Source organism: Tasmannia lanceolata, unplaced genomic scaffold, assembly GCF_043159265.1.
Source record: "Tasmannia lanceolata isolate RefF3 unplaced genomic scaffold, GAP_Taslan_0.1 ptg000007l, whole genome shotgun sequence".
NCBI lineage: Eukaryota > Viridiplantae > Streptophyta > Magnoliopsida > Canellales > Winteraceae > Tasmannia > Tasmannia lanceolata.
This window is the reverse complement of record NW_027518684.1, coordinates 6,954,755-6,977,286: the sequence shown is the minus strand read 5'-3', so window position 1 is coordinate 6,977,286 and position 22,532 is coordinate 6,954,755. Positions and strand designations below refer to the sequence as shown.

General features: G+C 35.3%; 1 protein-coding gene across 1 annotated transcript; it reads left to right on the top strand.

The window, feature by feature from the left end:
• The first annotated feature begins 784 nt into the window (after positions 1–784).
• LOC143881653 (PHD finger protein ALFIN-LIKE 3-like) lies at positions 785–14,733 on the top strand. The gene is made up of 5 exons (XM_077384872.1): positions 785–1,112; positions 1,182–1,214; positions 2,842–3,070; positions 13,467–13,602; positions 14,227–14,733. The coding sequence occupies exons 1-5, from the start codon at positions 1,013–1,015 to the stop codon at positions 14,491–14,493; spliced, it is 765 nt and encodes a 254-aa protein (XP_077240987.1). The 5' UTR covers positions 785–1,012; the 3' UTR covers positions 14,494–14,733.
• The last annotated feature ends 7,799 nt before the right edge of the window (positions 14,734–22,532 follow it).

The following is a 22,532-nucleotide window of genomic DNA, read 5'->3' as shown; positions in this document are numbered from 1 at the left end:
AGTATTTTTCGGAAAGTACTGTGCGGCTTACACCATAGGATGATCCAATCCGTCCATTTGATGGGCCACAATGTATTTACCGTGTGCTCCAAAAATCATTTCCGTAGGATGATCCCAACCCTTCAATCGATAGAGGTTCCTTCCATAATATGCAATTCGAGTAGGGTTAGGATCATCCCATGGAAATGATTCTCAGACACAACTTATTTGCGTTGTGGCCCATCAAATAGACGGTTTGGATCATCCTATGGAGTAAGGCGTACAATACTTTAAAAAAAATACTAGACTATATAGGCTTACACCATATAGACTATAGTTTAGTAATTTTCAAAATGTACTTACGCCTTACACCAAAGGATGATCCAAACCGTCCATTTGATGGGCCACAGAGTAAATAGGTTGTGCTCCAAAATTCATTTCCAGAGTATGATCCTAGCCTTCCAATCTATAGAGGAACTACATTTTATGGAAATCTTTATAGATAGGAGGGTTGAGATGATCCTATGGAAAGGACTTTTGGGGCACAACCTAGGCCCATCAAATGGACGGTTTGGATCATCCTATGGGGGTAGGCTGTACATTAGTTTTTGGAAAATACCGGACATATTACAGGCTTACACCATATAAAAAATTAAAAACTCTCAAGTTACATTTCTCGCTGACCCCACCTAGCTGCTCACGTTAGCATCCACCAGTACATGATCCGTTCACGGATTCCTCCATCTCTCTCCATTCCAGTTAACCTGTCTATATCAAGGCTATTCAAATCCGCCAAAGCATTCTATTTCTCTCTCTAGAGGTCAAATATTTTTCCCTTTTCCCTCTTAAAGCAAAACAAAAACCTCAGCCTCTCGTCCTCTCACTCTCTTTCTCAGAAATAATAAGCTTTCTCCCTCCTTTTCTTCAAATTCCGCTACAGATCTCCTCAAATAATCAATTTCCATTCCTGTCCTTTATCTCTTTTTTTAACTACCTGTTTCCCCCCTTCTCCAAGGTTTTGAATCTCCAATCCATGGACGCGGGATCCGGACCGTACAATCCTCGAACCGTTGAAGAAGTTTTCAGAGATTTCAAGGGCCGGAGAGCCGGAATGATTAAAGCTCTCACCACTGGTACTTTTTTCTACTTTTTTTTTTCCCTTTTCTGTAGGGTTTTTTTGAATGTTTTCGTTTTTTATGCAGACGTTGAAGAATTTTACCAACAGTGTGATCCAGGTTAGGGATTTCACCTTATTTAATCTGCATGTCTGGTTTTCTGTAGGGTTTTTGATATTTAGATTGAATGTTTTTGTTTTATTCGTTTTTTTTTTTGTTTTTTCATAGTGTTGGACTTTCTGTTTTTATAATTCCGAAAGATGATATCGGGTGATTTCAATTATTCCTCTTTTTTAAATCTTTTTTTCTTGAATATTTCTACTTTTAAATTTCAGGTTCTAATTTTCCATGCAAAAACGCTGGATTTTGTTTTTTTACTCTTATTATACTTCGTGCGTCGTGTTTCAGAAAATGGTGGTGATTGGGAGAGATCCATCTTTATGTTTTAATTTAGTTCAAATTATGTGCATTGTGAATATTCTTTCTACTTGTTTTGCAAATAAGCTATGATTTGGCCGACACTTTAAATTTATTGTTGACACACGTGTCGACACTCCTTAAGACACTTTTAAATGTACTGCTAGAATTGTTAGTAACTTTATATGTATGTACGTGTATGAGTGTGCTACTATTTCTAGATTTTTAAGGGTTTCATGTTGAAACTCGGCACACGAATCTGTATCCACAAATCATGATCATAGTTGGCAAAACTTGACTTTGAGTTTAATACGCCATTGGTTAAAAAAAAATGGAGTAAAAAAATGGAAACACAAGAAAATGAGTTTAGAATTTTGTCATTTACAAAATATGGTGGGGGTAAAATTGGAAAGTTGGCAAAAAAAAAAAACGTGTTTTAAATGTTTGCCTGAAAAAAAAAATGAAGTTTTATTTGTTGTAAAAGTTTTAAACGGCGCACCATTAAAACATGTTTGTTTTTTTTTTGAAAAAACCGTTGTTTAAAACAGAGTTTTGCTAACTATGATCATGATTATATGTACTTTCTATTTTTAGCCATGTCTCCATTTCTAAATTTTGGGAGTTTGCCGTGTTCGACACTCCGTGTCCGTTTCGACACGCCACACTCACGTCCGTGTCCACAAATCATAGGAAATAAGAAATATATTTTCATTTTCTTATTTTTATTTGAATTTTTTTTTAAATTGAAAATTTATCTCGTTTTCTGGGAGGAATTTGAACAACCAGTAGTTGAATTGCCATATCTGTACGTTAATTTCATAAGTTAAATGTATAAATTATTTGAAATGACGGAGGGATATATTGTGAAGAATTTTTGTTGGGCATTTAGAATTTCTTTCAATTGAAGTGTCTTCTTTTTTGTTTTTTTTTAATCATGATGATGCATTTTCAGATTTTCTTAAATAAAATGTTTTTATTCGAATGGTGTATTTTCTGTCACTTGCGGCGATTTCATATTAATTAATATATTACTTATCTACGAGATTAACTGTGACAAACATCTGCAGTTGAATCTACCAAAGCTTACTAAAAATATATATTTCTGGTGGCTGGAATTTTAGTACTTTTATTTTCTAAATGAATGAAATATCTTGTAATTGATTATTTCCTCTTGTGCGTTGGAACGCTATCTGTTTGTTTTTATTACTTTAATTGCTGGTATTCGTTTATTCTTTATAATCATCACATTTAGCTATCCCTCTCGTTTCAACTCAATTAACGCTATACTCTTATGATTTTTGAACTTAGTAGTTGGTGGGTCACCTTGCAGAGAAAGAAAACTTGTGCCTTTATGGTTTTCCTAGTGAGCAATGGGAAGTCAATTTACCTGCCGAAGAGGTACCTCCAGAGCTCCCTGAGCCAGCATTGGGCATTAACTTTGCTAGAGATGGGATGCAAGAGAAAGACTGGTTATCTTTGGTTGCCGTCCACAGTGATGCATGGTTACTCGCCGTGGCATTTTATTTTGGTGCCAGATTTGGATTTGATAAAAATGAGAGGTGATCCATGCTACTCAAAAAAGTTTTGAATCCTGTTTAGTGGAGATTTAGCTTATGGGCCCTATCTTGCCTACACCCTTTACCATTTCTAACAATTTGACTGCCTGTATTTTTTGATTCATTTCTTTCACCAGTCATTTGTTTAAAGTAGTATACTGACATTCTTGGTTTTTGTCCCCTGGGCTTTTCTTTTTTATTGTTGCATCTATGTGGTTTCAATACTTTCTCTATTCTGGTTTTTATTTGTTGCTCATGTTTTATACTGGTTGTGTGCTGTAGTTGATTGTTGTTTCTCTTATCTCATCAGACAATGATCTTTGGATGCAACATGCATTAAATGGATAGTGTAATGGAAAAATTGGAATGTAACAAAAAATCTTTTTTTTAACAGTATGTAACAAGAAATCTTCTATGTGCAGCTGATGTCATCCTCCAACATGCCCTTCGGAACATAATAAATTAATAAGTAAAAGAATAATGATATGGTTACCAATTTGGGGACCGAGAGTGGAACCAAACAAATTGCCTCTTAGCACGTTAGCAATATTTCCCTTATTTTTGGCTTTTTTCCTCTGAAAATGGCAAAACTACCCCTCCCATGCCATGTGGCATGTGGGGATTTGTTAGGTTACACTCTCAGTTCCACTCTCTGTCTCCATAGCAGCACTCTATGTAAAATAAGATGCAGAATTGAGTCTTTACACATGTGTGGTATCGTGTTCTTGATAAGATTGCAGAATCCTGGGACTATTTTCACACCTCTAGTCTCTTCATTTTGTTAACAACTTTGAAAAATTTTCAATGAACCAAACTGTTTTCTGTGTACCGCGTGAAAAGATATAGCTCATTGAACTTTCTTCCACATCATTTATTGTAGTGCAGTATTATTTTGGGTTCAATGCATATAATTTGTTGAATATGTTTGCTCCGTGGCATCTCCTTTGAAAAATGAGACATGAGGAGCACTACAGTGAATAAGAACTATGGTGTATAATCCACTGGTCTGATATTATTCGGTTACTCTTCCGTTGAAATCTTATATCCAACAAATCAAGTCTTCAAGCATTGAGCAAAGTCCAACAGATCTCAGTAGATTATTTTTATTAATTTTTAAACAATGTTACATGTCTATTATCGCCATATTGAGCATACACAATGCTTTAAGATTCTGATTGAACTGGCAGTCCAACCGGGTTCAACCAGAACTGGCCACTCATTTGGCCCAATTCGAACAACTGGCCTGTGTTTTCTAAAGACCAAATGAATCGGTCCGTTCAATCGTTAGGCCTTTTGACTCGCATGAATCAGACATTCCCTTTGGAACCATTTTGTCGACCCTCGTTAAAAAAAAACAAAAAAAAAACCATCTGCTGTGGACAGGATCGGTGTACGTTTGGTTCAGAGGTACCTAAGCTAACAAACACCCACAGCCACACTCTGGTTGAGCGACAGATCTGCGGGTCTATTGCAGTACACAAGGGCACCGAGTCAAAACAGCTCAGGCAGTAACTCCATCACCCAGAAAATTTCTCAACTCTAATGAACATGGAGAAATCCATCAGCCGCAGTTCATCACTGCCGGCAACTCGATACCCAACAATCATCCTTAGCCTTTTCTTACGCTTACCAGCATTTGTTATCTTCCGGGTCGAGGCCATGGCCATAGCTAAAGTGGCCGTGGCCACCTAGATATCCATGGCCATAGACATGGATGGCCACAACTTTCATGGTCTGCCATGCATTGATTCTTGTAATGAAAGTGGGCAGACAATTGCTTTCCCGATCTGCCATCTTCTTGCCCACACTCTAATCCACGGCCAATTGCATTTTGCAGATACCCTCTGCTGTTTTAACTTTATTGAAGTCACCAGATTGTTTTACCTTAATACCCTTTACTAGTGGCAGTGGTGGTAGCAAAAGATGAGAAGGGTGGCTGCTGGTGGTAGGACATGAAGAAGAGGAAAAAGACTAAGAAGATGAAAATGGAATAAAATGGTACTATTAAAAAGAAGCACAATTCAGTTATTCTGAAAACACAATCTTAACAGACAAAAACCCCAAAACCAAACAATCTTAACAGACAAAAGGACAAATAAAGGGGGGATATATTTATTTCCCGTTTAAAATTTTAAGTTGCACAATGTGATAAGATTGCTCTTTTTATTTTTATTTTTATTTTCATTTTATATTATGAAATGTGCTTTCTTACTTGATGGAACATGTACATAATGGAGATTGGGAAATGATAGGATTTGTTGCAAGATGGAAAGTTTGTACTGTTGATGATTCTTATCCTTAATACCATTAAAAAAATGATGCTTATCCTTAAGTACAACCTTGACCAAGGATCTAATTTATTGGATTAAATAAATTATTCCTCTATATTCATGTCATATAATTTATTGGATACAACAGAACCCGAAAATTTCTAGTGCGATGGAAACAAAGCTGAATGCTACAAATGGTTATAGGAGAAATACAGTGGAGTTGGTATTACTCATAAACAATCAAAATCTTGTCACTTAACCTTCTTAAAAAAGATATGAGTAATGGACTAATGGAGGCCTTGAGATTAGCCCAAAAGTAGTTCAATTGATAAACCCACTTCGTGTTTGTTCTCGACCATGTGAGATATAAGAGTTAGGATATATGCCAATTCTTGAAAAATTTAGCGTCATGCACCATTCAATTAACCTTCTAAAAAAGATATGAGTAATGGACTAGTGGAGGCCTTGAGATTAGCCCAAAAGTTGTTCAATTGATAAACCCGTTTTGTGTTTTTTCTCAACCATGTGAGATATAAGAGTTTCATTTTTACAGTTAGGATATATGCCAATTCTTGAATAATTTAGTGTCATGCACCATTCCACCATATCTTGGTGGTTCCCATGTTATCAATGTATACCTCATTTGTGCTTGACATTTTGGTACTTGAGCTTGGTAATCACCTCATGAATTGCCAAGTTACCAGCCATCTCTTTTCCATAATGGACTCATCTTGCCTCTGGTTACTACGAAACACTCCCCACCTTTCGTTCGATGATTAGGTCGGGTTGTTGTGTTTGGAATGTTAAACTTAATGCTCCATATGAATACTTGTTGAATGCCCACGATTCACAATGATGCTGCTCTAAAATATTCGTTCATATTAAGTATTTATGAAATCAAAATTTCCCAACATTTTAAAAAATCCTACACTGAAAATTTTGGAGGATGTTTCTAATTTTCCGTCATTTCATTTGATAATTAAAAATGTATCAAATTTACAAATTTATAACATTAGCTTATCATTGCTTCTAGCGGTGTGTATATAGGAACAACACAAAGGAACCTCCTCTAGTGTATCACATAATAGAGGAGAAACCTGAATGAGCCTACCGCCATGATGTAGAATAGGTCACAAGTGGAATAATCGTACATCTTTTGACATTAAGAACCTAAGTAGGACTGATGTCTACTATTGGGAAAACTTTGGGTTTGAGACTCCTAAAGAGAATGTTTAATAAGTGCAGCAATATAATCTTACACAAATAGCTTGCTGGAACCATAAGTTTAATCAAACAAACAATTAATCATTACAAAAGAACTGCAAAACATTAACACCTACAATTGGCACCTTAAGAGCACCAAGGCTCAAGTAGAAATGGATTGGAACCTTCATTGCTGTTCCAAACCTGCATTCCCCTTTCAATAGTTGAGCCAGATTAGGCTTGCTGTCCACAACACCAAATGAGGCGCTACCAACACCCAACATAGAGGATTTGATCTTTCAAGGCCAAATTCCAAGGAAACTAGTTAAAATTTGAGGGTTTTAGGGATTTAGACTTGAATGCAATCAATTAAAAATAGCAGTAGGCTTTTAAGAAGGCTAAAGAGCAATCCAAAATTTAATTTTGAAATCTGACGCAAATTGGGCAAAAGAGCATTTTGGACTTTTTTGGAAAAAAGAAGGGGGGACTAAGAATATTAGAAAAAAAAGGATTTAAGGCTGTATGAATGGATTTTGATCAACTTGTGAGTTTGAATTCAAATATTCAAGGAAGAGAAGATAGACTGAGACAGAAAGAGAAGAGAGAACTGATTGAAAAGTACATTGCTTCATACAAATGACCTTGATCTCTCACACCGAGGAATTTGGAAAGAGTACCCTACAACTACAAGAAAGTGAGAGGATGATCCAAAATTCTACATTCATTCCATCTTCCTTTCAAAATGTACTAGGCTTCTCTTTTAAATCATGGTCCAAAAAGGATATGTGTACAATACAAGGACTGCTATCCCAAGTGGTTAACCCATCTCTAGAATCTGACAATTGTAGGATTTGAAAGCAACCTAAAAGCATACTGTGTAATACGTAGGTAACAATTTAGTGAGCTCAGTGATATTATGAATGCAATCTTATTGCTTTCTAGTAAAGAGGTTCTCTGTGTGACTCCTAGGTCGTATAGTATTTTTCAATCCACTAAATTTGATTCTATATTGAGCTAATAATCTAATATGAATGCAGGCTTATTGCTTTCTAGTAAAAAGATTCACCGTGAGACTCCTTATTGGTTGTGTAATATGTTTTACTCGACTAAAACATATTGGATTCTACCATTCAAAAAAAAAAATGTTTTACTCGACTAAATTGGATTCTAAATTCTTCTAAAAACTTGAACTTGCATTTTCTAAAATTTAATGTCAAATTGAAATTGGGGTTATGCAAAAAGTGGTGGCAGTTGGTAACACACTCTGTCTATAAAGTTTGATAGAAGCTTTGATTGATACTATGGAAGTTGTTTGACAGAAGCTTTGATTGGTACTAAGGAAGTTGTTTCTAGTCTCAAACGCCTCTAGAGGACATCAACCTTGCGTGGCCTGCTATGCCACTTCCGTATCTGTGTTGTTAAGATCACCTTGGAAGCTTTGCATGAGTCATTCTTTCTTGCATTAACATTTTAATTTAACTGCATGGGTGATACTTGTTTCAAATTGGAGCATGTGTATTCAAGCCTGTTTTAACCCCCTTAATAAGTCTGCATAATGACTAAGGCACTGAATAATTTCATTTTGATACATTAAGCATGGTCCATTAGTTTGTTGTCTGAATTTATAAAATAGATCTAATTGCTGACTGTTTCAATTAGTATTGTTTTGGTGTCTAGAGATTCCTGGCTACAGATACATTCGATTCCGCCATTTTTTCTCTCATATGAGTCTGTTTTTCTGATTAATTGATTGATGATTATCAAAAGTAACTTTAGTAAAATGGTTGGAAAAACAGTAGAATTATTGTACCATTAAACATAGATTTGATGCTTACTGGGAGACGAAGGAGTCAATTTTTGAACTTGGGCATGTGTCTACAGTGCTTTGTGAGGTTCATCTAGAGGACGTGATTGGGCTTGCGTCTATAGTGATAAGTGTGAAGAGATCTTTTGGGAGCATGTAGAAACCTAAGTTCTTAGGATTAACGGATGCATGTCATGTTATCCAACTAGATTTTCTTTATTTCCTTCTCGAATCTTCTGGAGCACTAGCACGGAAAAACATATAGGTCAAAATACCCCAAAAGAAAGCGCAAAAATCAATGCATTGAAATAGTGTAAGCCTTGTAAAATGATTTGGGTATTTATGCTGAACATAGGATATGCTACGTGATTCACTTGAGGTGTTCTTTGCAGCCTTTTTTCTTGCATCTCAGTTGCTCAAATTTGTTGGCAGCTGAGTTGAGATTAAAGTTGTGACTATATTGATGGTTGTGCACACTTGTGCGGAAAGGTAAATAGGTTGCTGGATATGTCTTTAATTTACTATGGTAGGTTTCATTGGTTACAATATGGATTATTTGTCTAACCATTCCAGATTGTCCATATAAACTGGAGGCATATAACACCTGTCGTGGTCTCCCTTAAGCTGGACTTCTTATTTGCAGGGTTTTCCCTGTTAATTATCGTTAACAGATCTCACAGTTTATATCTTGTTGTAGCTTCCCATTCCCATAGATCTTTCTTTTTGTGTGTGCGTGGATATTCTTTAAGGCGAAAGAAGAGCTGAAGTATAGGAGATTAGAAAGACTTATTTTCATTATTGAAAACATTCATCTGAACCCATTGTGAATTTCCTCCGTTAATGACATTTTAATTTAAAATCTATTTCAATATTTATTGCATCCTCAGTGAGGAAGATCTTGACCTCCTAAAAAATCTTAAATACAACGAAAAGCTTGCGAGGAAGGAATCGCCTACCCCGGGTGAGGTGCTACTTTCTCCTCTCCAAAAACAGTGGATGAAAGAAAGGGCAGAAGCCAATCGAAGTTCGGGATTGTCTCCCTCACATACCACCATGAATAGTGAGGAAGAACTCCACACGCCTCTTCGTAATTTGCCTATTTTCAACAAGATGTTATAAAAGGAAAGGCGAATCCGAAGGCGTCTGTGGGAGGAGGACAAACAGTTGGCGTTCTTAAGCCTGGAAAATAGGCGTGAGACCCTAAGTACTGACCCAGGTTTGGGGCGTGGTAACACAACGGTGGAAGACGGTCAACGATTGGTGACTGAGTCCAGTAGAAATGATAAAGGAAATGGGATATTGTTATCGTTGAGTCAAGAGGAACCTGGGCACCCAGAGTTGGAGGATTTTAATGATTTTTTAGCAATTGGAGATGTTTTTGGGATCTCTTATCAAGAGGATCTCGGAAAGACTAGAGAAATGTTCCTAGCAATGAATGCCAGTCGCAGAGGAGAAAATAGAAAGAGTCAAAGAGGCAGGACCAGGAGCTGGATTACGAGATTAAAGGATCCCATCTTGAGAGGTCGCTGAGATGTATTGTTTCAGGGAGTGCAAATTGACTTCCACATAATTGACTTAAGATGAATTCATTAGTTGTGGAGCGGTGTCCTTGATTTTAGGTGGAACCCCAATTAGATAGGATGTTTCTGCTTGTTTTAATTAGTAAAGGGAGGTTGGGAAACAGACGGTTTCAGGAAATCGGAAATTCAGTACCGAGGTGGTGGAATATATGACACTGGTTTTCCATAGGTTGATGGCAAGGTAACTTGCTAGAATGTTAATAGAAAAAACCGCAGGGGTCGGTTGAGCGGAGAAAGGATTTAGTACCTTAATAGCTTGAGAGACCATGGTCTTTCGCTTTCTAAGGCAACTTTGTCTGGAGGCCCCTATTAATGCGATTAGTCAAGGGAGACTCCGTCTCTTGCTTAGTCTTACTTTTATGGATTCTCATGTCCTGTTATAATTTCTCTTGGAGGAATACGATTGCTTTGGAATTTTAGAGTTTCAGCTTGGTTTTGCTATGAGAATAGATTTATACGCAGCTTTTGAAGGGGACAGGTGAAGGTGTACAAAGAATCTTCTTGAATTTGTAAAGGTACCTTGTAGATGAAAGGAAGACAGGACGACGTGTTAGGGTATTGTATTTTGATTTGTACTGCTGTATTTCCTATTTGGTTTCGGGAATGCCCGTGCCGGCATTCTTTAATATTTGTTAACGCAGGATGGGACTCCTGGTCCCGAATACTACCTTAATATTAATGAAAGATGTCAACTTTCAAAAAAAATAAAAATAAAAAAATAAAATAATATATATATATATATATATATATATATATATATATAGAGAGAGAGAGAGAGAGAGAGAGAGAGAGAGAGAGAGAGAGAAAGAGAGAATGGTTCCTACACATATGTGTAGAGAGTTCTCTACACACTAGCTTAAAATACAGTGGAGGCCCACATTGTTTGGGTGATCCAAGCCATCCATTTTAAAGGCCCTCACATAGATAGGGTGTCTACAAAAAATCAGATCCATAGGATCATCCCAACCCTACGATTTGTGGAGGTAAAATGGATGTCTTTAAACCTTCACAAATTAGTCCATTTTTTGCCTCCACAGTTCGAATGGTTAGGATGATCCTATGGATCTGATTTTTTGTGGACACCCTATCTATGTGAGGGCCTTAAAAATGAATGGTTTGGATCACTCAAATAATGTGGCCCCCACTGTATTTTAAGCTAGTGTGTAGATAACTTATCTACACATATGTGTAGGAACCGTTTTCTCATATATATATATATATATATATATATATATATATATATATATATATATGAATTTTTTTTTTCCGGTTTGGATGGCCCCCACTAGATTTATTGCATAAGATGAGAATTACAATCTAGAGTCTTTAAATCCATTACAATCATTATATAGAATTTCAAACTTTTGTATAAACTAGGCCACAGTGTTCTTTGGTTCTTTCCCTCAACTCAAAATTTCAAACTTTTGTATAAACTAATTATTCTTTGTTCATTCTACTTGAATTTGATATTCCATCTCAATTTTCAATATCTTGGGGATTGTTTGCTCGGACCTCGGTGTTATTTGGGCTGGCCTAACCATTCATTTCAGGCATTTTTTTCATGCAATGGTTACATACATTACGTGTCTTCATGTAGAACAGTAGTGTGTTTTAAGGACTGCTTATGTAGCCTTTATAGTTTGCTTTGAACCTTTGGTGTACATCTTGCATGGGTTGCATGGCTTTACTTTGCACAGTTGCTGGGTTTTTCATGCCTAATAAAATTTGAGTGGTTGTTATATATGTGATTCCGTAGAAGACATATATTGCACTCTAATAGATCTTTAGAATATAATCAGAGTTCTTTCTTCTAACAGTCTTGTATAGTTGTTTCTTGAAGATTTTGCCACATCTCTTGAAGTGAACCGAATTGCTTTATTTATCAGAGTTCTTGCTCTTATCAGAAACTTTAGTTATACTCTTCTTGCATAAAATCCATGGTTTGTGGTTTATCTGGATCATACACGATCGAATAGCTCTATCTTGATAATCACCGGCCCAAAAATCATATTGATACGATGATCTTAAACTTTCCAACCACCCAAAAGTTGTGGTCCTTAATATTGACTATTGCATATGAACTTTTTGATTGTTTATTGTTTCCGAATTACACACACACACACACACACAAAAAGGTTACTGATATAGTGATATCTGCACGGCCATGCTCTTATAATGGGACAGACTCACCTTGTTTTACATTTTTTTAACCAGCTGTCAAAGGCTATTACAATTCTCAAAAAGCTCACAGTAGCAAATCAGAGAAGTGTAAAACAAATTGATCCTTCCAATTATCAGAACATGGTCATGTGGATCTCAGTAGCCTATGTGTGTGTGTGTATGTATTTCCATATGTGTGTGTACTAGTAAAAAACCCCGTGCGATGCTCGGGCCGACAAAGAACTGTACATACCACATCATAGGTTGATCCAAACCGTCCATGTGATGGAAGACAACATCAATAGGTTGTGCCCGTAAAATCATTTCCATAGGCTGATCCTAGCCCTCCAATCTATAGAGGTTTCCATAATTAAAAAAGCATAAAGGAGGGGGGTAGGATTGAAATTAGGTGGCTTTAATGGGTGCCTTTGTTAAAAAGCATAAAAGAGGGGGTAGGATTGAAAATATGTGGGTTGAATGGTGCCTTTGTTAAAAAAAAGTAAAAAAAAGTGATGTGTAATTCTCATAGAATTTTGGGAGAAATTCAAATAATTCTCTCCTTTTCTCTTCTGCTATACAGACACACACACACACACATATATATCGACTCCCATCTCTCTCTCTCTCTCTCTCTCTCTCTCTCTCTCTCTCTCTCTCAGCACTGCCCTATATGATATATGGGGGTCAACGGTCAATTTATCACTGCCCTATGAGTGTGTGTGTGTGTGTGTGTGTGTGTGTGTGTGTGTGTGTGTGTGTGTGTGTGTGTGTTGTCTTGATTGTTCATATGTAGGTTGCTTATATGATAATTACTTATGTTACCATCTGATATTCTGATCAACATGTTTTCTGATAATGTCTCATCCGATAGTTACTTGTTTGTGGGATTGTGATATAAACCCTAAAATCCAGTGAAGGAGCATGATGTGATAACACAGAGAATGAGTATGGATAAAATGTGTAAATGTTTCGGTAGCTTCCACCTATACATAGTAAGGAACCTCATAAGCCATCTACAATATGGCTTTTGTGTTACTAATAACTTTTTTCCAGATACATAACATTAAGATGGAATCTGAGTTGAATTTAACCTGTGACTCATTCCTTTTTTTTTTGGCATGGTAACCTGTGACTCATTCTGTTAAAACTACAGAAGAAATTCTAAGCAGATCTAATACATATGGTGATGTGCAAGCTCTTGGTGGCATCTTTGTGTTACTTACGCATGGTTGGGCTGGGTTGTGTGCTACATCAGATGTTCACATTTGTAACTTGAGCAGAGATGTTGCTTATATTGCTAGTTCAACTTTGATGAATGTATCGTGTCGTGACTTAATGTTTCACTTGCATCCAATAAATTCCCTCTATTATATGTGATGCAGGAGACGTCTCTTTGGTATGATAAATGAGCTCCCAACAATATTTGAGGTTGTGACTGGAACTGCAAAAGAGCAATTGAAGGAGAAGTCATCAGCTACCAATCACAGCAGTAACAAATCCAAACCAAATTCGAAAGTGGTAAAAATCACTGCATAACTGTCTTATTTTGAGCTGGTAAAAGTTTTCGTAACCATGCAGTTGAGACTTGAGAGTAGTGGCTTGAGTTTCATGTTTGTTACCAATCAGTCAATGACTTCACTAAAGTACATGACCTATGACAGTGGGACCAATGGGAATTTCAGACCCCAGAATGCATCTGCTGTCACAATAATTCTTAACCACTAACCCAGTTATTTGCACTTGGATGGCTGAATTATTATCCTCAGCTTAAATATCAAGACATGCTTTCTTTCAGAAACTTCTAGAAAATGATTTTTGTCAACTTGACCTGTTTACTGACTGCTTTTTCATTTCATTGGTACATACTTGTTAATTCTGGTTTACCTTCTTATTTATTTTCACATTTTATTTTCTGAAAGCGTACTGTGGTTGGGGAATCCTACATGGCCTTTTAGGACATGCCAATTCCTATTAATAGTTTGAAAATAGTTACATTTCCACTCTTTAAAAAATAAAGATCATGTTTCCTAGTCATGATAAATCCCATTGATTCATTTTATCATTATGCGGGCTATATCTATTAATCATCGGCTATATTGTTTGTGTATCATTTGGTATTTTGTTTTTCTGTTCAACGAGCAGCGGGGTTCTGAATCTCTGCCCAAGGATCCAAAGGCAATGCCACAGAAGGACGAAGAGGAGGGTCTTGAAGAGGAAGATGAAGAGGAGCACGGAGAGACCTTGTGTGGAGCATGTGGAGAGAATTATGCATCCGATGAGTTCTGGATCTGCTGCGACATCTGCGAGAAATGGTTCCACGGCAAGTGTGTGAAGATCACTCCGGCGAGGGCCGAGCATATCAAGCAGTACAAGTGCCCTTCTTGCAGTAACAAAAGAGCACGCCCTTGATGGGCCTGGCTCTTTGTATTGAACTCTTGCTAACTGTAGTTTTTTTATCAGTTTGTTTATAGGGGGTGTTAGCCAGTCAGGTTTATGCTTTCATGCCTCAAAGCCAATTTGGGGCTGCACCTGTGTATTATGCTTGGCATTTTGCTATTTAACTTCTGGACGATACTGCTTCTGTAGTGGGTCTTAAAATACCCCATTTTCTTATTGATCTTTAATTAGGATGTTCTATTTTTCGCAGGATTTCCTCTTGGCTATGCTTGCTGGTGATGGTGGAGCACCATGCTTTTTTCTTTTTCTTTTTTCTTTTTTGGTTCAGTTGATGTTCATTGTATGTTTGCTGTTTTGTTCTTTTTTTTTCTTTTTCCTGTATGGGTTGCGATTTCATGGCGTTTCCAAAGGACTATAGCAGAGAGGTTCCTCCAGAAAATCACACCGCTGCACAGCACATGGGCATGGTGAGATGGACTGGCTAAGATGTTGGTTTAGGAGTAATTGAATGAGCTAATTGTTCCCAAGAATTTTGGAGCAATAAATTGAACATTACCTTGGTGTGTTTGGTTGCACAAAAGCCTGGATGGCTTAGGGCCTTTGGTTGGCATATGGGTGTCATGTCAGCAAAACCCCTTGTTTGGTTGCCTATATAGCATTGACATCCGAGGAGACTATCAAGCAGGTTAATCATTGCATCTGTGATGATGTGTCACAAAGATCTCCTAGATTAGCAGTCTCCTAGTAGTCTTCTTGGATGGGGAGGGATCTGACAATTCTACTCATAAAGAAGTACCTTTTTAAAAGTTTTTTTAAAGGGCCCGTCTCGGCAGACAAATAGAACAGTGGGCAAGTACTCTTCCTGGGTTTTTGGCTCATATTTGCAATCAAACGTACCATGACACCTAACTTTACTAGTAAAGTCTTTCGAAATGTACAACCAAATTGTCCCTTGCAAAAAAGAGAGGGGCCGGGCAAAAGGTAACTTTCCTATCAATGGTAGTAAGTACAAAGAAAAGGGGGAGATTAGCGAATGCGTGGGGGGCATTGTCTGTAAAATCAAGAATGTTGATCTTTGTAGAATCATCAGGAGGTAACACACATGGTCTTGGTCCCATCCTGAGCATTAGATAAAGGACTAGATAAATCAACGATTTTTTCAAATACTCTTACAAATGATGAATTATCTCTCTCTCTCTCTCTCTCTCTCTCTCTCTCTCTCTCTCTCTCACAGCACTGCCTTATATGGTGTCGATTTAAGATTTATGGGGGTTGATTAATTTCCTTTTTTAATCAAAACATGTGTAAAATTCCTTTCCCAATGCATTGTGAGCAAAACCTATTTTAAAATCTCAGCTATTCCCCTAAAAGTGAAAGGGGATGATTGTGAGCAACACACTTAGTTGTTGTGACCCGGTGACTTAACAACCCCACTCTGACTGGACTTGTTATACTTTGCTTTATATTTTTTCCATTCAATAAGAAAAAGTGGGCTAATTATTTATTATTATTATTATTATTATTTAAGGAAGAAGATTGACCCTTAGCCTAAAAGTGACATGTCTGAGGATATATCACCATCTTATGTTATTTTTTCAAAGTAAACACATATTATTAAAGGAGAATTTATATGATGGGTGGCCGTGAAAACACGTGAAGTCTAAAAAAGTAGGTACGACCCACTTTTTTTTATGATCCAAACCGTTCATCTGTTTGGGCACAACGTAAATAGGTTGTGCCCCAAAAATCATTTTAATAGGATGATCCTAGCCGTCCGATCTGTAGAAGATTCCATAAATGATTTTTGAAAATCTCCATTTTCATATCAGTTCAGATCGGAGGGTTAGGATCATCCTATGAAAACACATATTAAATTCTCTTATTAAAGAAAGTAAATGAAAAGAAAGCGCATTCACAACGCTCATGAAAACAACGGAATCCTCCTACGCTCTCAATTAGCATTTCTTAGTTCTCACAAGAAATTAAAGCGGGTTTAGAGCCCTGAAACAGGTTTAGAAGCCTGTGATTAACAAATAGTAGAAAGCTAACTTAACAGAAATAAGCCACCAAGAACTTGTCTACTTTGCTCGAGTTGGTGGGTTGGTGAGCTTTAGTGCTGTTGCTTCACGTATCTATATACTGCCAAAATTCAACCCACGATGAGAGATTTTATGATTTCATTAAGGTATGATTTATTTTTAATATAAGGGATTTCCCAAACCACTTTTATACCCACTTTCAAACACACCCTTTTTCAAACTGAGATTTTTTATTTTCTATTTTTTTTTTACCATCGCTTGTAAAAGTAACGATCTGCCTGAACGCTCTCTCATGGAAATAGGGAATAAGGACCCTGGAAATGGTGTTTCGTATTAGAATTGGACCACTGATTGGGTAGGCCCCACCATCCTTCAATCTGCCATGGACCCAGTAATAAATCGTTGTACCAAATTTCGTCTAATTCAAGTGACTTCTCTTCTCTGTAACCAAATCAAAATTCAAAACAAAGAAAAAGATAAGAGACCTGGCCTCATTGAATGTTGAAGTTGACTAGCTACATGATATCCATTAAATGAGTCTTAGAAAGCATCTTCCATGCATGGTGGGAACATCAACCACGAGCTTCACAAATCAAACTTTATTCATGAAACTTCCTCGTATATGTGGCACACGTGCAACACTCTAAGATGGTTGGCGCCATCAATTTGGTGGGCCCCAATCATATTTATTCTGGGCCCAATCTCATCCACTCCATTAAAATCAGATTAGTCTATTGGTGACCTTTCAAGAATAACATCCCAGATAACAATGCACGTGGGGCCATGCTGTATTTTTGGACTCCCAATCGGTTCTCAAAATCCAAAATAAACAGGGCTTAAATGTAGATTTGAGTCCAGTAATCAGTTTCGGACTCATAATCTATTCTCAAAATCCAAAACAAATTGGGTCTTGGTTCATAAAAACCACCATGAAGAAATAATCAAAGGGTATCTTACCAGTGAAGGTTGTTGGGATTTTGAATACTTGTGTGGTTGTGTTGAAAAAATAAGTCACATAATATAAAAAAAATACTGTCTACACACTAATTTACCATAGTTTAATATAAGGGATTTTTGCTGATTAGTCCCCGCATGGTAAAATAATTGCTTATTAGTCCTTAAGAAAAGCATATTACAGTCCTACTTCTAGAAAATATTTGCTCAAAGGTCCCTAATACTCACGAACTTTAATTTTCTCTGTTAAAAATTTTAAAATGGCAAATTTAATCAGTTTTAGCATTTTTTGATTTCCCTTCCAATATTTTTAGAAAAAAACTAGGAAATAAGCACCAATATTATCTCCTCCATTATTCTCGTCAAAAAACCTTAAACAAAAAAATCATTTTAGGAATTAAATAAATTGAAAATCCGTCAAAAATAAATTAAATAGGGTCGGTTTGAGTTATCTTTTCTTCATAGATGGGCCCTGTTGGATTGTAGGAATTTTATTGGAAAAGTTCGGAAAGGAAAAAAAACCATTATTCTCGTCAAAAAACCTTCAACAAAAAAATCATTTTAGGAATTAAATAAATTGAAAATCCCTCTAAAATAAATTAAATAGGGTCGGTTTGAGTTATCTTTTCTTCATAGATGGGTGCCGTTGGATTGTAGGAATTTTAATGAAAAAGTTCGGAAAGGAAAAAAAATCTAAAATTTTATTGGGTCTTAGTTCATAAAAATCACCATGAAGAAATAATCAAAGGGTATCTTACGAGTGAATGTTGTTGGGATTTTGAATGCTTTTGTGGTTGTGTTGAAAAAATAAGGTCACATAATATAAAAAAGATATTGTCTACACACTAATTTACCATAGTTTAATATAAAGGATTTTTGCTGATTAGTCCCCGCATGGCAAAATAATTGCTTATTAGTCCTTAAGAAAAGCATATTAGCTGAACAGACCTACTTCTAGAAAATATTTGCTAAAAGGTCCCTAATACTCACGAACTTTAATTTTCTCCGTTAAAAATTTTAAAATGGCAAATTTACCCCTCCCTCCCATTTAATCAGTTTTAGTGTTTTTTTTTATTTCCCTTCCAATAAATCAGTTTTAGCATTTTTTGATTTCCCTTCTAATATTTTTAGAAAAAAAACTAGGAAATAAGCAACATAATATTATCTCTTCGATTATTCTCGTCAAAAAAATCATTTTAGGAATTAAATAAATAGAAAATCCGTCTAGAATGAATTAAATAAGGTCGGTTTGAGTTATCTTTTCTTCATAGATGGGCCCCATTGGATTGTAGGAATTTTATTGGAAAGTTCGGAAAGGAAAAAAAACCATTATTCTCGTCTAAAAACCTTCAACAAAAAAATCATTTTAGGAATTAAATAAATTGACAACCCCTCTAAAATAAATTAAATAGGGTCGGTTTGAGTTATCTTTTCTTCATAGATGGGCGCCGTTGGATTGTAGGAATTTTATTGAAAAAGTTCGGAAAGGAAAAAAAATCTAAAATTTTATTGGGTCTTAGTTCATAAAAACCACCATGAAGAAATAATCAAAGGGTATCATACTAGTGAAGGTTGTTGGGATTTTCAATGCTTTTGTGGTTGTGTTGAAAAAATAAGGTCACATAATATAAAAAAAATACTGTCTACACACTAATTTACCATAGTTTAATGTAAGGGATTTTTGCTGATTAGTCCCCGCATGGTAAAATAATTGCTTATTAGTCCTTAAGAAAAGCATATTAGCTGAACAGACCTACTTCTAGAAAATATTTGCTAAAAGGTCCCTAATACTCACGAACTTTAATTTTCTCCGTTAAAAATTTTAAAATGGCAAATTTACCCCTCCCTCCCATTTAATCAGTTTTAGTGTTTTTTTATTTCCCTTCCAATAAATCAGTTTTAGCATTTTTTGATTTCCCTTCCAATATTTTTAGAAAAAAACTAGGAAATAAGCAACAATAATATTATCTCTTCCATTATTCTCGTCAAAAAAATCATTTTAGGAATTAAATAAATTGAAAATCCGTCTAGAATAAATTAAATAAGGTCGGTTTGAGTTATCTTTTCTTCATAGATGGGCCCCATTGGATTATAGCAATTTTATTGGAAAAGTTCGGAAAGGAAAAAAAACCATTATTCTCATCAAAAAACCTTTAACAAAAAAAATCATTTTAGGAATTAAATAAATTGACAACCCCTCTAAAATAAATTAAATAGGGTCGGTTTGAGTTATCTTTTCTTCATAGATGGGCGCCGTTGGATTGTAGGAATTTAATTGAAAAAGTTCGGTAAGGAAAAAAAATTTAAAATTTTATTGGGTCATAGTTCATAAAAACCACCGTGAAAAAATAATCAAAGGGTATCATACCAGTGAAGGTTGTTGGGATTTTGAATGCTTTTGTGGTTGTGTTGAAAAAATAAGGTCACATTATATAAAAAAAATACTATCTACACACTAATTTACCATAAAGGATTTTTGATGATTAGTCCCCGCATGGCAAAATAATTGTTTATTAGTCCTTAAGAAAAGCATATTAGCTGAACAGACCTACTTCTAGAAAATATTTGCTAAAAGGTCCCTAATGCTCACGAACTTTAATTTTCTCCGTTAAAAATTTTAAAATGGCAAATTTACCCCTCCCTCCCATTTAATCAGTTTTAGTGTTTTTTTTATTTCCCTTCCAATAAATCAGTTTTAGCATTTTTTCATTTCCCTTCTAATATTTTTAGAAAAAAACTAGGAAATAAGCAACAATAATATTATCTCTTCGATTATTCTCGTCAAAAAAATCATTTTAGGAATTAAATAAATTTAAAATCCGTCTAGAATAAATTAAATAAGGTCGGTTTGAGTTATCTTTTCTTCATAGATGGGCCCCATTGGATTGTAGGAATTTTATTGGAAAAGTTCGGAAAGGAAAAAAAACATTATTCTCGTCAAAAAACCTTCAACAAAAAAATCATTTTATGAATTAAATAAATTGACAACCCCTCTAAAATCAATTAAATAGGGTCGGTTTGAGTTATCTTTTCTTCATAGATGGGCGCCGTTGGATTGTAGGAATTTTATTGAAAAAGTTCGGAAAGGAAAAAAAATCTAAAATTTTATTGGGTCTTAGTTCATAAAAACCACCATGAAAAAATAATCAAAGGGTATCATACCAGTGAAGGTTGTTGGGATTTTTAATGCTTTTGTGGTTGTGTTGAAAAAATAAGGTCACATAATATAAAAAAAATATTGTCTACACACTAATTTACCATAGTTTAATATAAGGGAATTTTTATGATTAGTCCCCGCATGGCAAAATAATTGCTTATTAGTCCTTAAGAAAAGCATATTAGCTGAACAGACCTACTTCTAGAAAATATTTGCTAAAAGGTCCCTAATACTCACGAACTTTAATTTTCTCCGTTAAAAATTTTAAAATGGCAAATTTACCCCTCCCTCCCATTTAATCAGTTTTAGTGTTTTTTTTATTTCCCTTCCAATAAATCAGTTTTAGCATTTTTTGATTTCCCTTCTAATATTTTTAGAAAAAAAACTAGGAAATAAGCAACATAATATTATCTCTTCGATTATTCTCGCCAAAAAAATCATTTTAGGAATTAAATAAATAGAAAATCCGTCTAGAATGAATTAAATAAGGTCGGTTTGAGTTATCTTTTCTTTATAGATGGGCCCCATTGGATTGTAGGAATTTTATTGGAAAAGTTCGGAAAGGAAAAAAAACCATTATTCTCGTCAAAAAACCTTCAACAAAAAAATCATTTTAGGAATTAAATAAATTGACAACACCTCTAAAATAAATTAAATAGGGTCGGTTTGAGTTATCTTTTCTTCATAGATGGGCGCCGTTGGATTGTAGGAATTTTATTGAAAAAGTTCGGAAAGGAAAAAAAATCTAAAATTTTATTGGGTCTTAGTTCATAAAAACCACCATGAAGAAATAATCAAAGGGTATCATACCAGTGAAGGTTGTTGGGATTTTCAATGCTTTTGTGGTTGTGTTGAAAAAATAAGGTCACATAATATAAAAAAAAGACTGTCTACACACTAATTTACCATAGTTTAATGTAAGGGATTTTTGCTAATTAGTCCCCGCATGGCAAAATAATTGCTTATTAGTCCTTAAGAAAAGCATATTGGCTGAACAGACCTACTTCTAGAAAATATTTGCGAAAAGGTCCCTATTACTCACGAACTTTAATTTTCTCGGTTAAAAATTTTAAAATGGCAAATTTACCCCTCCCTCCCATTTAATCAGTTTTAGTGTTTTTTTTATTTCCCTTCCAATAAATCAGTTTTAGAATTTTTTGATTTCCCTTCCAATATTTTTAGAAAAAAACTAGGAAATAAGCAACAATAATATGATCTCTTCCATTATTCTCGTCAAAAAAATCATTTTAGGAATTAAATAAATTGAAAATCCGTCTAGAATAAATTAAATAAGGTCGGTTTGAGTTATCTTTTCTTCATAGATGGGCCCCATTGGATTGTAGGAATTTTATTGGAAAAGTTCGGAAAGGGAAAAAAACCATTATTCTCGTCAAAAAACCTTCAACAAAAAAATCATTTTAGGAATTAATTAAATTGACAACCCCTCTAAAATAAATTAAATAGGGTCGGTTTGAGTTATCTTTTCTTCATAGATGGGCGCCGTTGGATTGTAGGAATTTTATTGAAAAAGTGCGGAAAGGAAAAAAAATCTAAAATTTTATTTGGTCTTACTTCATAAAAACTACCATGAAAAAATAATCAAAGGGTATCATACCAGTGATGGTTGTTGGGATTTTGAATGCTTTTGTGGTTGTGTTGAAAAAATAAGGTCACATAATATAAAAAAAATACTGTCTACACACTAATTTACCATAGTTTAATATAAGGGATTTTTGCTTATTAGTCCCCGCATGGCAAAATAATTGCTTATTAGTCCTTAAGAAAAGCATATTAGCTGAACAGACCTACTTCTAGAAAATATTTGCTAAAAGGTCCCTAATACTCACGAACTTTAATTTTCTCCGTTAAAAATTTTAAAATGGCAAATTTACCCCTCCCTC